Genomic DNA, 17,103 nt, shown 5'->3' with positions numbered 1-17,103 from the left:
TGGAGTATAGGGTAGACACGTTGATCACCCTTTTTATGAAAAGGATATTTTAAGGAAAAACTAAAAGGGAGAACATCAAACTATGTGACTCAAACTGCCCAATTGGTATTAGTGAGCAGGTAGTTCATTCTCCTCTCCATGTTCATTCAGTTTTTGGCCTTTTTGAGACTGTGTCATAAATGTGGTGTTAACCTTGATAGTAATATTGGTCTTTGTGATGTGAATCAGACGTATTAAAACATTAGGACAAAATTAGTGATCTCACCAAGGCAATAAAATGTGTTAAGTTAGTGAAAAGGCTTTGTCCTATAATGGTATTTGGGCTATAAAAGAAACATTAGGTCCTAACTACTATTAGTGGAATATTCTGAAAGTAATACATGTGGGGCATCTGCTTATCTACTTTTTTCAAGGAAAAATGTATCTTTATTTAGCTACCGTTCTCCACATCCCAGGCTTCAGTTTCAGTTCACTTGTACTCAGACGCTGACATGAATGCAAATATCAAAAACTGTACAAATAATCAGAAATGCCTGGGAAGTTGGGCTTGTCAGCTTCTTTGCAGAAATGAGATCTTACAAATGCTTGTTCAAAGGTACAGCAATTAAGAAAAGGTATCAGTCACCATTTTGATTAAAGTTGTATGTCCTCCATTTGTTCATAGAATCATAGAACTGGAAGGGACCTCGAGAGGCTATCTAGTCCAGGCCCCTGCAATCATGGCAGGACGAAGTATTATCTAGACCATCCCTGATAGGTGCTTGTCTAACCTGCTTTTAAAAATCTCCAATGATGGAGATTCAGTAACCTCCTTAAGCAATTTATTCCAGTGCTTAACCACCCTAACGGTTAGGAAGTTTTTCCTAATGTCCATCCTAAACCTCCCTTGCTGCAATTTAAGCCCATTGCTTCTTGTCCTATCCTCAGATGTTAAGGAGAACAATTCTTTTCCCTCCTCCTTGTAACAACCTTTTATGTACTTGAAAACTGTTATAATGTCCCCTCTGTCTTCTCTTTTCCAAACTAAACAAACCCATTTTTTTCAATCTTCCCTTATAGGTCATGTTTTCTAGACCTCTAATAATTTTTATTGCTCTTTTCTGAACTTTCTCCAATTTGTCCACATCCTTCTTGAAATGTGGCAAACAGAAGTGGACACAGTACTCTAGCTGAGGCCTAATCACCGCAGAGTAGAGCAGAAGAACTACTTGCTGTGTCTTGCTTACAACGCTCCTGCTAATACATCCCAGAATGGTGTTCGCTTTTTTTTGCAACAATGTTACACTATTGACTCATATTTAGTTCATACTTGCAGTCTAGGTGTTAGGTTAAATTCCCTGAGGCTAAAAGTTGATTAGGTAGTTGCTATGACCTCATAGATGTAGACTTTTTTTTAAAGGGACTTGTTAATCGTACCACTTAATGCACTTTTATTTTTTGCTCTAATTACTTCTCTTGCAAGAGGAGATGGAACTGTCTGCTGTAAGTGGTCTCATCCCACCCCAAATTTTCTGTGCCTATAGCATTTGGCACTGCAGCTTAGATTGATATAATATGAAAAATAAAATTAGCCAAGCAAAGGAACTGCTAAAGGTTGCTTTGATTTCTCACAACTCAGCAATGTAAAGGTTGACCTAATTCTCTTTCTGTCTTTTTCTCTCCTCTTCCCTCTTTCCCCGAAAGAGCATACTCCTTTCACGTTACTGCAGATGGTCAGATGCAGCCTGTACCTTTCCCTCCTGATGCCCTCATTGGACCAGGAATCCCTCGCCATGCTCGTCAGATCAATACTCTGAATCATGGGGAAGTAGTGTGTGCAGTTACCATCAGCAACCCCACAAGACACGTGTACACTGGGGGAAAGGGATGTGTCAAAGTCTGGGATATTAGCCAACCTGGCAACAAGAGCCCTGTCTCTCAGCTGGACTGCCTGGTAAGCAAACAGGAATTTATGCACAAGGGTAACTTCTCCTTGGAGACTTAATAAGGAAATAGCTCTCCAGGCCTGGATTTTATTCATATTATAACGAAATATCAGGCAGTTCTGTTTCCTGCTTTAGGTATGTAACTATTTTTTAAAATAAAATGGTGGCAGTGGTGAGGAAGAATCGTAGTTTATTCATCACAAATGTGATCAGTAACAATTAAATACTGCACTAGACAGATGACTTTTAAATGGAAATTGTCCCTAGTTCTCCCTCTTACAGATAATAGGGGTTTCCCTTTTAGATGAGATGAAAGAGACAGAAAGTGAATGCAGTCAGGCTTGCTTAGTGATGCCTAGAACATTCCATAAGTATTTCTCTTTTGCTACAGTTGGTTTAAATAGAAGGTAGTTACAGTGTGCCTGATTACAGGACAGGGGGTGGTCTCAATCTTAGTATGCTCTTGTTCGGAACATAAACGTACATTTGTTGAGAGCTGACGATGATTTCAGTGCTGTATACAACATGGAGCAGGCAAGATATGCCTGGTCAACTAGCTCAGGAAGCTTCATACACCATGCTCTGCTCCACAATCAATAAAACCAGCTGAAAAAGGTTGGAAAGAAAGTCAACCAGTAAAACGTGAAGTGTGAATGCAAGTGCTCTGCTAAGGGTATAAGCCATAAATCCCTATAGTACCTATTTAAAACAGCAAGTTTGCTTTCAATATTTAGTGGTGTTGATACAAGCCAAGGTATACAGTCAGGCTTCGCTGTGATCTTCTTCATTACTATCCCAGTGTTAGCCATCAAATATCATTGCTGAATATATGTGGTGTGCTTTGTGGAGGATGCAGTCCTGGAAGCAGTATTCATAGCTATCTACGTATAGGTTATTTCGTCTTATTGCTGCATACAACAGGGCCAGCAAGGTCTGCTACCACAAAAAATGATTGTCCTGCTGTAATAAGGAAAGTAACACAAAACAAATAGCAATATTGCTTTCTTGTATGTTTGGAGTTATAGGCTTTATCCTTTTGGCTGCTGCAGAGCTCTCATCACAATAATTTTGCTATATAAAGTGAGGAAATCATGACAGCCAATTATTTATAGAGTAAAACTTGTAATGGCTGAAACCTGGACTGTTTCCCCTTAGTACTTTTTAGTCAGTAACATTATCACAAATATGAAACCAATTATGTGGTTACAGCCCTGCTGACAAACAAAGACCCAGTTTAAGTCCCAAGAAACAGGTTAAGAGCAGTCAGGATGTAAAAGGTGCAGCGTTTGTAGCTATAAATGGTAAGCACAAAATAGAGATTAAGGAAAAAAAACTCTAGGGCGGCATTGGTCTTACCAACTGTTTTTCATAGATGGTTTCTTCACACTGCCAAAGTAAGAGGTCATTTGCTCTTTCGGAAATATTCCTGCAGTGTTGGCAGTCATAGCAGAAGGAGTGCACTTGTACAGCAAGCAAGCTCTTGGCTCTGTTAGCTTGGCTCTGTCAGTTTGTAATGAGATCTAAGAATTGCTATCCATCAGATTCAAAACACAGTAGGCTTCCGTACTTCCAATATGAAAACTGTAGCTTAATTTCTACAGCTGTACTCTCTGCTCAGTGGTGAGAGGTAGGAGATGGAAGCCATTTAGAATCTGCTGGTGAATTTTGTGTACTTTGGCACCAGGAAAATACAGCCTACTGTTTAAAACTTGGATGCAGCATGGATCATGTCATTGGTTATTATCAGTAGGCATTTATTAATGTAACTGAGGTGGCTTGTATTATACAGAATAGAGATAACTACATCCGCTCCTGTAAATTGCTGCCTGATGGATGCACCCTCATAGTTGGTGGGGAAGCCAGCACATTATCCATATGGGACCTGGCAGCACCAACTCCTCGTATAAAAGCAGAGCTGACATCTTCTGCCCCAGCCTGCTACGCTCTGGCTATCAGCCCAGATTCCAAGGTCTGCTTCTCCTGCTGTAGCGATGGGAATATTGCAGTGTGGGATCTGCACAATCAGACGTTGGTCAGGTGAGTTATTCTTACTTTACAAAAGGATTTTTATGAAAGTTATTCTTTAGATAATTAGCTAAATATTTATTATTCCTACGCAATGTATTTCATGACAGAAGTGTTACGTAGGTAGTCCCTGTTGTCTAGAGAACAGAGTGAATCCTAATTTAGTGATGATCTCAGCCTAGTCCTGGAACCCAGTTCATAAAGAGCCTGATCAAAAGCCCACTGAAAGCAATATAAAAATTCCCATGGACTCCAATGAATTTTGGATCAGCCCCAAATCACTGCAGACCGTGGCATATATATCACTTTAAGCTTCATGGTTGATGAAGAGTGAATGCAAACTTTGGGGTAGTATTGAGGTGTGTTTCTTTGTCTTGTCTTGACCCTTGTTACATAAGTATTGAAAATCACCTGCTTATAAATGGTAACAAAATTTGACTATCCAAAAGTGATTTAGAAGAGTGTGGATGCTGCCAACCGTATCAATAAGGCATGAAATACCAATAGTCCATTGTGCATGAGAAGTGGGTGTTGACAAGACAATATGACCATGTGTTCTTTGGGAAACTTCCTGTGCAGTAACATCTTGGCCTTTTCTGTTGAGATTTTTTTTTAGCACACAATTGATTATACTGGCATTGGGATGCACCAAAGGTGTTAAACGAGGCTTGGAGCAGCTCTTACATTTTGTTTAATTTAACCATAGTATAAATAATGTTAAATTAAAGTTGAAACAATTTAATGCATTGTTTGTTTGTTTTTTTTCTGCCATTCCTGCCCAGTTTTCGCCTCTCACATTTTTAAGGTACTATTTTTGGTAGTTGGTCCATTTTTTTGGAGGCTAATAAGTGATACTCTTTGTAGTCAATCTCTAATTCTTTTAGGATTGGTTCTCAGGGAGTACTATTAACTTAATGCCCGGATAAATCATGTCCGTAACTGACTTTCCTTTAAGCCTTCAAGACAAAACAGTGAATGTGCTAGAGACAGAATCAATTTCTACATGCGAGTGCCTGGCATGGTAATGTTATCGCTTTTTGCTGTTATGCAGAGGCTGGATCTGGAATTGCCTGGGATAGCTTAAATTATAATAATGCTGTGGTCCACTAAAAAGCTTACTTTTGGTTTATTGCTACTAAATTTGTAGATATCCATGGTACTGTAAGGAAATAGAGCTTAAATGAGGAATGGCCCTGATTTTCAGTAAGTGCTGAGTACACACTCTGGGCCTATTTAAAATGTCTCTGAGTGGGCACCAAAACAATTGAGGCACCCAAATCCTAGTCACTCTTTAGAATTTAGGCCCTCATACTTGCACAAAGGATAAAGCCCTTTGTGTGTTTAGGTCCACAAATTTGATTTTGGCATGGCTTAAAACGTGGATGACCCTTGCTATGTATTTAAATTATGTCTCAGTACAAATAAAATCTTTCTAAATGTTATGACACTCTCATGAATGACCAGGACTAGCTACCATAGTGCTGTGATGCACTTTTTTCCTATGTATGTTTGCTTCTGATCTTCCATTGCCTGCTACTTTTACTAATTGATAACTCCTTGTGTTGTCAGATCAGTGACTCAAAACAAAACATGCCACATGACCTTTATTGTGGCAGCTGTAAATGATTTATAGTTGACTCCCAAAAGAGTCTTTTTTTTTTTTTCTTCTTTTCCCTCCCGTCAACCTTTGACACTAAGGCATAGGACTTCCCCAAAGCCAATCGCCAGTGAAAAATGTAAGCATCTCAGAGGATGTTGGTCTAAGGATCAAGGAAAACTTGTTGACCCTGTGTTGCTGAGAGCTGAAAGTTCCTAAGGCAAAGCTTTAAAACAAAACATACTGTTTAGTGACTATGGGATCTCATGACCTACTACCACTGAGGGCATAATTTTGCTGATTCAGTCATGGTGGCGGTGTTGTTTTTAGTTTTCTGGATTCCTTCCTACTAATATTTATGTAACCAAATGTGCTATGTATTTATCTTCTTGATTCACAGATAAATAAAAATGCAGAAATAACTAGTTTGTCCCTTGGATAGTCTGTTTTTTAATCTTGGTGATTCATTCATTTTTTCCAGGTGTGATGGGTAACATACTTGTACTTTGTGTTTTAAATAGCTTTCCTTCCTCCCAAAATCTGATAGGAAATATTTGACTGCTTTTGTTTAGCTAGCTGTATTACAGATCATTTCCCTAACACCTGCAAAGTGGTTTTTGTAATGTGTGCATTTCATGTCCAGCCAGGGGGAGGGGCTGGCTCTTGCACATCAGTAGACTCAGAAGAGATGACACACACATACAGAATCCAAAACTAACAACACAACAGTGTTTACCTTGAGCTCTGGCAGGAAATCATTATTCAATCTGGTTTGTTTTATCAGGCAATTCCAGGGCCACACAGATGGAGCCAGCTGTATTGACATTTCTAATGATGGTACCAAGCTCTGGACGGGAGGTTTGGACAACACCGTCAGATCCTGGGACTTGAGAGAAGGGAGACAGCTACAACAGCATGACTTCACATCACAGGTGACTAGGTTTCCCTACATTTTTTTTTTTTTAATTTGCCAGTTTATTTAGGATGATACTGAAGAACTAAACCCAGTGCAAGGGAGGCATTTTTATTTTGCTGTTAGAAGCCAAAACATGCATTACGTTTTGGAATTCCTATGGATTATTGGCTCACAAAAATGCAGCGATAGCCTAAATTACATCTCACTTCCTGCTTCCCCCCAGACATAGTTGAATTACAGAATAGATAACTAAATATTCCCCTATTCTCTTCTCTGAATTGGAACAATATCCTTGCTGGTGAACAATTTGAATTTGGTTTTAGTCTCTTTCCTCCATTGTGATATTTCATTCATTAACATTGCAAAAAGATAAAGATTTTCCTTGTTTAATTTCCCCAGATCTTTTCCCTTGGATATTGCCCTACTGGTGAATGGCTGGCTGTGGGGATGGAGAGCAGCAATGTGGAAGTACTACATGTAAATAAACCAGACAAGTATCAACTACATCTTCATGAGAGCTGTGTGTTGTCACTTAAGTTTGCTTACTGTGGTAAGTTGGCCTGAGCATAGCACTGGAAGCCAAGAGTTCCTGAGTTCTAATCCCTGCTCTGCCAGTTACTTACTGTATGACTTGGGGAAGTCACTTCACCTTTCTGCCTCTTATTTGCCATCTGTAAAATGATGGTAATACCCATCTACCTTCCTCCCATGGCTGTTGTGGAAATTAGTTCATGTTTGTAAAGTGCTTTCTACTTACTATGTGTTTTGTTTTTTAAGTATTATTATTACAAGCAGCAACAGCATTCCTCTGTGATGGGTTTCATATTCTCTCCCCCCAATACACACACACAGATGTAAGCAAAAACCATGTTGATTAGTACCAAGAGCTTTGAATAGTGCTAATCAGCCAGGTAATAACCCCTGAGGTTAATATGCCTCTTGAGTTAAACTTCATAAATATGAGTTGAAAATGTAAAATCTGTCAGTTATTGGACGTTTTATTATACGTTCTCATTTCCTTTCTGTTACATTTCTAGGTAAATGGTTTGTGAGTACTGGAAAAGATAACCTTCTTAATGCTTGGCGGACCCCCTATGGAGCCAGTATATTCCAGGTAAGAGTAATAGTCCCACTCCCCCTTAATTTAAAAAAAAAAAAAAAAAAAGTGTTGGAGGGAGAGTGAAGAAAGGATTTTTTTTTTTAATATATATTTTTCTTTGAGTAATTGCACATGCCCATTCTACCTCAGATGTGTCTGCACCCAATGCACGAAAGTTGGAAATTTTCCCCTTAGTGATACCCATTGGGGTGGCATATGCGCCTTCAGCCCCCTCATTCCGCTGCCCCAGACCTCCCTCAGTTCCTTCTGACCACTTGGGATCAGTGGTCAGAGTGCATAGGCATGCTGTTGCAAGTTTCTCCCTTTACACGGAAATTATCTTTCTTTATGTAAATAGTTAAGTTAGTGATATTCATTGGTGTTAGATTATTGTAGGTTTTGTTGGAGCATTGGTTCCCTCTTATTCGTGGGTTACTGACACCCAGTACTGAGGTATGCATTGGTCTCCGGGTTTTAAGTCTTGTGCTGGCTGCAAGAAATCTATGCCAAAGAATGATCTTCATTTCACCTGCCCGAAGTGCCTCATTGTGGGTCATTTTCAAAATCCCTGCCAGATTGGCAGGGATTTCAAACCCCAGACAAAAAAAGACAGATAGGCGAGACTGCCATATCCTCCTGGAGGCTGCTCTGCATCCACCTTCTGTACCTTCCTGTCAAGGAGGGCATCAAGTACTTTAGCATTGGTGAAGATTGTCCCTTGGGACACTGCTTCTGAAGGTCAGCACCAATCCCCTTTTCTAGCGCCGAGAAAGAAGCATGGAAGACCAGACCATTCATCAGAGGAGCCGAGTCTTGGATCATTCAAAGACTGAGGTCCCTGGGAACATCCATCAGTAAACAATCTGGAGGACAGGATAGGGTATCCTCTGGGAAGAGATGCTCCCTGTTACCAACCTCTTCTCATCAAGGATTATCAACTCTGGCATCCATGCCTGTGCCATTGAGAAGGACCTCTGCTACAGTGCTGACTCTTTCAGTGCAAAAATAATAGCACCAGGAAAATCTCTTGGTACTGATGACAGTGGAGACCTATGTGGCAACACAGGATCTACTCTGTCTCATGGTGCCAGATTCTCTGATTATCCAGGAGATAAGCTAGCTGGTACCAGTGAAAGGCCCTGGCTATGGACCTACCTCAGAGACAAGTTCATCCCTTGATACTGTTTGGGGCTAGCTCTTTGGAGTGTCCAGCGCTTTCTTGCTCAATTCCATCCAGAGGTAAACAGCATGTTGTCCCCAGTTCCGATATCTCTGGAGAGAGACCCCCAGGCTCTGGCGCTGCTTAGCACAGTACAACCATGGTCATGCGAATCAGGATCCTCCTTGGATTGTGAGGTAGATTCCTATGTCCCTCACTCCTGGGTTAGATGACAATGCTCACCTCCATTGTAGGAATTCCGTTCCTCGTACTTATCACAAGTGCAGAGACGTGGATCTTTGGAGCAGTTGTGGCTGGGGTCCTATGCCATACTGGAACCTGTGGGGCATGCCTCCCACTTCCAGATCCTCCCTGGTTTCCTAGCCTTGTAGATCTTCTAGCAGATGACATATCACAAGGTCCGTACCAAGAAGACTTTCAAGACCAGACTCATGCTTCCAAACATTGACCCACTGCATCACAGGAGCATTAGCCTTGGCCTTCTCTGTATTTTTCCTCCTCTCATCTGACAAGACTGTCGTCCCCCAGGATTCCTCACCTGTCTGGGATGACATCAGGACTTATCGAGAACTTTTAAAAGAGAGTAGCTACCTCTTTTGATATTCCTGCTGAAGTGGTTCCAGGAGAGTTCCCGCAGGCTTTTGAGTTCAGCATTATGGGTTCAGCAGGGCCTTCTAGAGTGGCTCTGCCTGTCAACAACAGCTGCAAAATCCTTGTGGCAAATGCTATCCTCTGCCTTTCACAGCTAAGAGAACTGACGGCGGGTGCCATGTCCCTTCTTAGGGCTATGAATGTCTTTATACCCGTCCTTTGCCAGGTTCCTTCGTTATCTTGGAGGTGAATGTGTGTGTGTCAGCATTGACCATCTTCTACACCTCAGGACAAAGACATGAAGAAATTAGACCTTTCTGATAGGAAAATTTATTCCACATCTGGGCTACAATTTCATATTTTTAGCCAACAAGCCTTATTGGCCAGATATGACTTCTCCCTATGTGACCATATTCTCAGACCACTCTACAAGCATCCTTAGATGGGGTAGATTGAGCAGCCAACACCAAGGAATCTGCAATATCCTCCCATATTTTTACTAACGTGTTATCCTGGTTCCTATATCCTTGGTCCCATGTTACTACAGATCAGGGAGTCCTAGGTACCATGAAATTGCTGTTTATTTCCACTCCACCCACCCAACTTCCTTCCCTACTTCTCTTCAGAGAACACTCTCACAAGGATATCCTCCTTTGACAAGTGCAGTCTCATCTCCATTTGGGAGCTATAGAAGAGGTTCCCCTCTTTATTGAGGTTTCTATTCACGTTATTTCTTGATTCTGGAGGCAAAAGGAGGTCTCAGACCCATCTTGGACTTGTAAAACATTAAAGAAGTAAGGTTTTGCATGATAACCCTAGCCTCCATTATCCCCTCCCTGGATCTCGGTGACTGGTATGCCGTCCTCGACTTGAAAGATACCCATTTTCCTGTGGCCGTCCCATAAAACTACAGAAGATTCCTAAGATTTCTAGTCAACAATACACATTATCATTTTGCAATCTTACCCTTCTGCCTGTCTGTTGCCCTTAGTCTGTATATTTATAAAATGCATGGCAGGAGTAGCTGCATTCTTAAGGATAGTAGGAGTCCAAGTGTTTCCTAACCTGGGTGACTGCTGGTACAGGATCAATCCATGCTACAAGTGGAAGTCGGTCTATCCAGGATTCGATCCGTCTTCAGTGTTCTGGTTATGTTGAACAATGAAGACAAGTCAATCTTCTTTCCAGTTCAGAGAATACAATGTATAAAACAATCCTGAATGCTCCAGTAGCCCAGGCGTTCCTACCTCAAGTCTGATTCCAGACAATGTTAACCATTTCCATAGATCCCAAAGACCATCCACCTACAACAGTAAGATACTGCCTCAGATTACTGGACCACGTGGCCTCCTGCACATATGTGGTTTGGCATGCAAGAATTCGTCTGCAAAAGTTTCAGAGCTGGTTAAGGTCAGTGTACTTCCTGGCTCATTACCCATTGGATATTTTGGCATGAGTGACAGCTTCCTTGGTCTAGTGGATGGATCCAGCCAATGTGTTTGTGGAAGTTTCCTTCATCTCTTCTTTACCCACACTGAATTTTTGATTACATGTACCTCTTCTCTAGGTTGGGGAGCTCACCTGGGAAACCTACAAACTCAGGATCTGAGATCTCTTCAAGATTTAGCTCTCCACATAAACATGTGGGAGTTCAGGGCTATTCATCTGGGCTGTTGGGCTTTTCTCCCTCACATCAGGTTGAACACTCAACAAGTCCTCATGGACAACACTGCAGTGATGTTCTACATGAACAGACAGAGAAGGTCCAGTCAGACAATCTCTGTCAAGAGGCTATACATCTTTGGGAGTTTTGCAATTCGTCTTAAAACCTGTCACCTTCCTGGTCTTCAGAGAAGCTTGGAAGATTGCCTGAGCAGTTTGTTCAGCATAGATCATGAGTGGTCCATTTTTCAAACCAGGTCCCTCACATAGACCTGTTAACTACTCACAAAGTGTTAGCACTTCTGGTCACAGTCAAGAATTGCTGACAGATGCTTTCCTACTTTCTTGGAAAGACAAACTGTTGGATGCCTTCCTCCTATTCTGCTATTTCTCAAGCCCAAGAAGGATCATGTTTGTATGGTCCACATAACACCAAGTTGGCCTAGCCAGCGTTAGTTCTCCAGTCTGCTGAGCCTTTGACACTGTCTACAGAACCCAGCTTGATTTCCCAGGACTACGGTTGCCTGCTACATCCCAGCATGGTCACTCTTCATCGTACTGCCTGGATGCTCCATAGAGATGGAGTATTATGGTCTCATGAATAGCAGGAAGCCATTTACTAGATGTGCTTCCCTGTTGAAGAGGAAATGGTACTCCTTCTGATCAAAGCAGAAAGGTGTTTTTGCAGTCATGGCCATTATCCAACATTTTGGACTGTTTGTTCCATCTGAACAAGAAGGCCTATTGATTACTTACATCAGAGTTCACCTGACAGCTACCTCCATTCTCCACCCATCAATTGCAGGCCACTCAGAGTTTTCTAATCCTGTAACAGTCAGAGTCTTAAAAGGTCTGGACAGGCTATACCCCCATGTCATGGATTCCATTCCTCCCTGGGACCGAAATCTGGTGATAACAAGGTTGATGGGTCTCCCCTTTGAACCAATGGCTATCTGCTGTTTACCCCTCTGTCTATAAAAGCAGTGTTTTTTGCTAGCTACTACCTTCATTAGAAGAGAGATGGAGTTATGAGTTCTGGTAGCTGGCCCTCCTTACTCAGTTTTTTATGAGGACAAGGTATACTTGTGCCCACATTTTGAAATTCCTGACTGAGGTGGAATTCCAGTACTTTAATCAGTCCATAAATTTGCTGACTTTCTTTCCTAAGCCCTGTTCTCCTAAGAATGAGGAGAGGTTTCATACCTTGGATGTTAGAAGAGTACTTGGACAGAATTAGGTTTTATAGATCATTGTCCCAGCTGTTTGTGTCAGTTACAGTCAAATGTAAGGACCTCAGAGGATTTCACCTTGCATACATGTGTGCTATTATGTTGCCTATGTACTCCCTCCAAACAGGTTGATAGCGCACGCTGCAAGATCTCAGGCAGCTTTTTTGGCTCATGTACCTATAACAGACATTTGTAGAGCAATTTGGTCATCAGTGTACCTTTACTACTCGTCATCCTGTTACTTTTGGACAAGTAGTTCTTCAATCCTTGTTCAGGTAGACTCCAAAACCCACCTTTGGATCGTACTACTTGTGCATCACCTGAAGTGGAATGGACATGTGCAGTCACTTGAAGAATTAAAAAACGGTTACTAACTTGTTCTGTAACTGTTGTTCTTTGAGATGTGTTGCACATGTCCATTCCATGATGCACCCGCCGTCCATTTCATGATGCACCCGCCGTCCCCTCTATCGGAGTCCATCTGGTTAGAAGGAACAGAAGGTCTGGGGTGGCTCTGTTCTTTACACCATCATGCAGCAGCATGAGGTGGCTGATGGTGCATTCGCCTCCCCAAAGGGTATAGCTAAAGGAAAAATCTGTGGTTCACTGGGCGCACGTGCGCGCACACACACACACACCCTCTGAAGTGGATGGACAAGTGCAATACATCTTGAACAGCAGTTACTGAACAAATTAGTAACAATTACTATTTTTTTTTCCCCCCACATCTAGTCCAAAGAATCCTCATCAGTGCTTAGTTGTGACATCTCTGTGGATGATAAATATATAGTCACTGGCTCTGGAGACAAGAAAGCTACAGTCTATGAAGTCATCTACTGAAAAATGTGATGGGGACATAACTTATAGAGTTGAACTGGGCCAAATGTTCTTAATTTGTAGAAGTAGAGAGGTTTTACCTTTTTAAAAAAGGAAGAAAATATCAATTTCCAGACCTTGACATGAAACAACTCCAAGTATACAAAATAAAATAGAAGGCAACATCCAGCAACTAGGTATCAGCTACCTGGACCAAATGAAACACGGAGGGAAGATGGACAGATGTAGCCTAGGTCTGGAGGATTTAAAAAAACTGAGTTTGCTGATGAATGTTGAAGCCTTTTATTTTTCTTTCTTTCTTTGTGACCTCATGCAGATCTTTCTCATTGCCTGAATATGTGGGATTACCTTTCTTTTCTTTGCAGTTCAACTTGCATTCTGTCCTGTGTAGAGCGGTGGTGTCTCAGATGAACTCGTTTTCTGGTTTTGCATCTTGTGATATGTTTTTGTATTTTTGTTGAAGGTCAAACGTTTGTATAAATTTGTAAATATATTTGGTTTATTACAGTAAAGGCTTTAGTACCAACAGTCTTTTTTGCTCTCACTTATTAAGTGATCTGTTGAAAGACTTTTTTGGGATACAAGTACCTTTTGTAGGAAAATGCAAAAACTATGTAAAGTTTGAGAACAATGTCCTTTACTTTCTTTACTAACCATCCCTAAAGTTCAGTATCATACCTGAAAACAGTAGTTTCACATACCAGTTTATAAAATTCAGTAGGAACTGTTTCGTGCTACAGAAAACTGAAAAAAAAAATTTTGTAACTGATTAATTAGTGCCAATATAAAAATTGAAGAACAATTCATAAAGATGTGCATTTAATTATTTTTCTCATATGTCCAATATATATGTGATTTGGCAGATGTAATATACATATTTGTGCCTCCATTGTAACTCATTGAGTTCATTCCAAAGCATATAAGTAAGAGGTAACTTTTCTCACACACCTAATTAATCAAGTTCACCCAGAACTACATTTTAAATTAATACATCAAATCTCTAGTGTATTAAAGGGAGATTAAAGTGAATAAATGTTATTGGACAAATTATACCACTTCAGAGTCTATTTTCTCTTTGAGGAAGTGATGTGGCCTGGCAACTTCTGGTCATTCTGTATATCTAAGGCTCTGTGAAATCTTAGTGAGGGCTCCTTGAGTTAAATTGGATCATACCCCTGCCATTGACTGGGCCACTCTTATGGTAGTTTTGAAGAACTATGCTTTGATGCCAGTTACCAAAGCTAGAAGCCCCAGAATTATCTGACTTGGCATTATGTACTTTAAAGATAGAGCTGGGAAGAGAGTTTGTGAGAACTACTACTTCTGTTGCATTTAAGTTGTGTATATGTTGGAAAACTACATCTTCTATTCGGTTATGATAGTCCTAATTAATAGGATTTTGTCTAATGTTTGCATGATAAGCTCAGATACTATGCTACGGAGGGTCACATATGTACCTTGATCCTATATAATAAGCTGAATAAGTATGTTATATATGGAGTGTACAGAGGAACAGGAGAGAAGTTATACATATGGCAGATAAACTAAGGTTTATTTGCAAGGAACTACCCTCTCTGATTTTCTTCCTGATGTTTTATGAAGTGGCCCACATCTGCTCTTACAAAAAAAGACAAGTTACCAAGAAGAAAAGGCTGTGGTTGAGAGATTCATTAGCTGGCTGCAGTGTGTACCATGTGGGAGAAAATTTCCTCTCTGGTTTCCAATGCCTTCAGAGACATTAGTTTTCTTTTCAATTTATGTAACCATTCTGCTGAAACCATTTCATAGCACTGTGGAATTGTAATGACAGTAATATATAACTTTGCATTTTGAATGTAAAACGTTAACCATTCTTGATGGTCTAGTTTTGTTGCCATTTAAAATTGATGCTTTATCTATACATATCCATACATGTGCCTAGTGCTGTTTCGAATTTTCATGCCCCTTTGGTGCATTGTGAGGTGTGAGGCTGAAGCACTCTGGTTTTGACCATCTAGGAGCATTGTGTTTGGTATAACTGCACAATCAATTTTTAAAAATATTAAATCATTTTAAAAAAGAAGAATTGGAAAAAAAATACAAGCTTACTAAAAGTTACTCTTTTTTAAAAATACCTCTACTATTTTAAAATTCAAAAATTTTAGAGTTATTGAGAGTCTACTCTCTGTATCTTACTTTGCTAACCAGAAATTGCAGATCCCAAAACACACCTCATCGGCTAAAGTTTTGGACATGAGAGATCTTTATCTTAGCTGACGTGCTCTTTTTATTGTTTCCAAGGAGACTAATTCTAGATGGACAAATAGGGCTAACATTTTAATATGTTTACTTTATTTAAAAAGTTTCCTTTTATATTTTTTTTATTTCATGCGTATTTTCCAGGAAAGAGAACTGAAATGCTTGTTTTTGATAGTCTGGGATGCTCCTTGTAATCTTTTCAAATGCCAATTTGCATTAAAAAAAAACCCCAAGAGTGATAGAAAAAAATAATTACCCCTAAGATGGTCCCCCATGTCCCCTCCCCCTTTATGAATAATATTTAATCCAATGGCAATTCACTAACAACCCATGATTTGTGTGGTTAGGCTGTGCACCCACAGAGTTGGAATATTATTTGTAAAGATAAGCTTATGCTATATAGATGATTCGAGGAACTTTTAAATCCAGTTTCCCGAATGAGAACAATTAGATCCCTGATCAAGTCTATTTCAGGTTCTGATCCAGCCATTTTTCAGTGTGTTTCGGGAGACTGCTGTGTCTACCACTATCCCCACCGAAGTCCAGTGGGGTTCATTGTGGGTGCAACAGTCCTCTCACACACAAGTTGACGAATCAGGGCCCTAATATTGAATCTGTATTCTTGCCCTTTGGCCTCATTCATTTCACTTTTCTGGACATTTTTGTAAGTTTTACAACTATATTTCAACATGACTCTCAAGCTGTCAAGTTTTTCCCATGAAACGCTGCAAAGGACACATCAACTTCATAAATGTTTCCAATTTTTTTTTTTCATAATGAGATGCTCCCTCACTCAATAAAATCTTGGAACACTTTTTTGCAACAAGAGTCAGCAGCTGTAGAACCTGTAACTTTTTGTAAAATGGTGGAGTAGGGATGTGCATTGGGGAGAGAAACAAGCCCAAATTCTTCCTTTGTTGTGTGCTCCTGCAGTAACAGAAATGGCACTGAAAGACGCACACAGAGACATGAGCATTCCGGATTTTCTAGCAATAACTGAAAAGTGGTTTAAAATATTTATCATCTTGTTTGCAGTATTATTGTAGCTATTTTGGGCAAGGATGGTGTCGCTAGCCTCTGTTTGCCAGACACTGGGAATGGGTGACAGAGGATGGATCACTTGATGATTACCTGTTCTGTTCATTTCCTCTGAGGCACCTGGCATTGGTCACCTTCGGAAGACAGGCTACTGGGCTAGATGGATCTTTGGTCTGACCCAGTATGTCTGTTCTTATGTTGGACCCAGGATATGAGAGACAAGGTGGGTGACATAATATCTTTTATTGGACAAACTTCTGTTGCCGAAAGAGACAAGCCTTTGAGCTCTACGGAGCTCTTCTTCAGGTCTGAGAAAGTAATTGGAGTATCACAGCTAGGTTTCTTCCAACATGTGTTTAACGCCTTATGCTTAGCAATCTGTTCCTTCTTGTATTTAGCTGTGACACTGATTACCTTTTCCAGACCTAAAGAAGAACTTTGTAGAGCACAAAAGCTTGTCTCTTTCACCAACAGATAAATATGACCTCACTCACCTCGTCTTTCTTTTTTTTTCTTGCCCTTCAGTTATAAAGGAGTCTCCTTTTTAGCTCCTTTCTGGAAATATCTACCTTGACTTGCTGTGTGGCCTTCAGTACTTTGTATTGCCTAAACAGCACACAAGAGCACTTTAATGTCAGACAGAAGCAGGGAAGGCTTATAAATTATATATTGGTTCTCAATGCAAACAAAGACTGTTGGAGAAAAGATTTGTGGAAATATCAAGTCATCTGAACAAAGTCATTGTAGTAGTTCACACATCTATTTT

At 40.4% G+C, this 17,103-nt stretch overlaps 1 protein-coding gene across 3 annotated transcripts in view; it reads left to right on the top strand.

Annotated features, from left to right (window-relative positions):
- LOC116823190 (transducin-like enhancer protein 1) overlaps window positions 1-13,591 on the top strand; it is a 94,227-nt gene extending 80,636 nt beyond the window's left edge. For all 3 annotated transcript variants that reach the window (XM_032777589.2, XM_075067299.1, XM_032777586.2), the window contains exons 15-20: window positions 1,684-1,933; window positions 3,715-3,962; window positions 6,332-6,479; window positions 6,863-7,013; window positions 7,501-7,577; window positions 12,957-13,591. In XM_032777589.2, the coding sequence (XP_032633480.1) occupies window positions 1,684-1,933; window positions 3,715-3,962; window positions 6,332-6,479; window positions 6,863-7,013; window positions 7,501-7,577; window positions 12,957-13,064 (982 nt within the window). In that variant the 3' untranslated portion in view covers window positions 13,065-13,591. The remainder of the gene's footprint in view (window positions 1-1,683; window positions 1,934-3,714; window positions 3,963-6,331; window positions 6,480-6,862; window positions 7,014-7,500; window positions 7,578-12,956) is intronic.
- Window positions 13,592-17,103: the final 3,512 nt, after the last annotated feature.

Source organism: Chelonoidis abingdonii, chromosome 6 (assembly GCF_003597395.2).
Source record: "Chelonoidis abingdonii isolate Lonesome George chromosome 6, CheloAbing_2.0, whole genome shotgun sequence".
Taxonomy (NCBI): Eukaryota; Metazoa; Chordata; order Testudines; family Testudinidae; genus Chelonoidis; species Chelonoidis abingdonii.
Note: the sequence above shows the minus strand (reverse complement) of the source record. Positions and strands in the feature narration are given on the sequence as shown.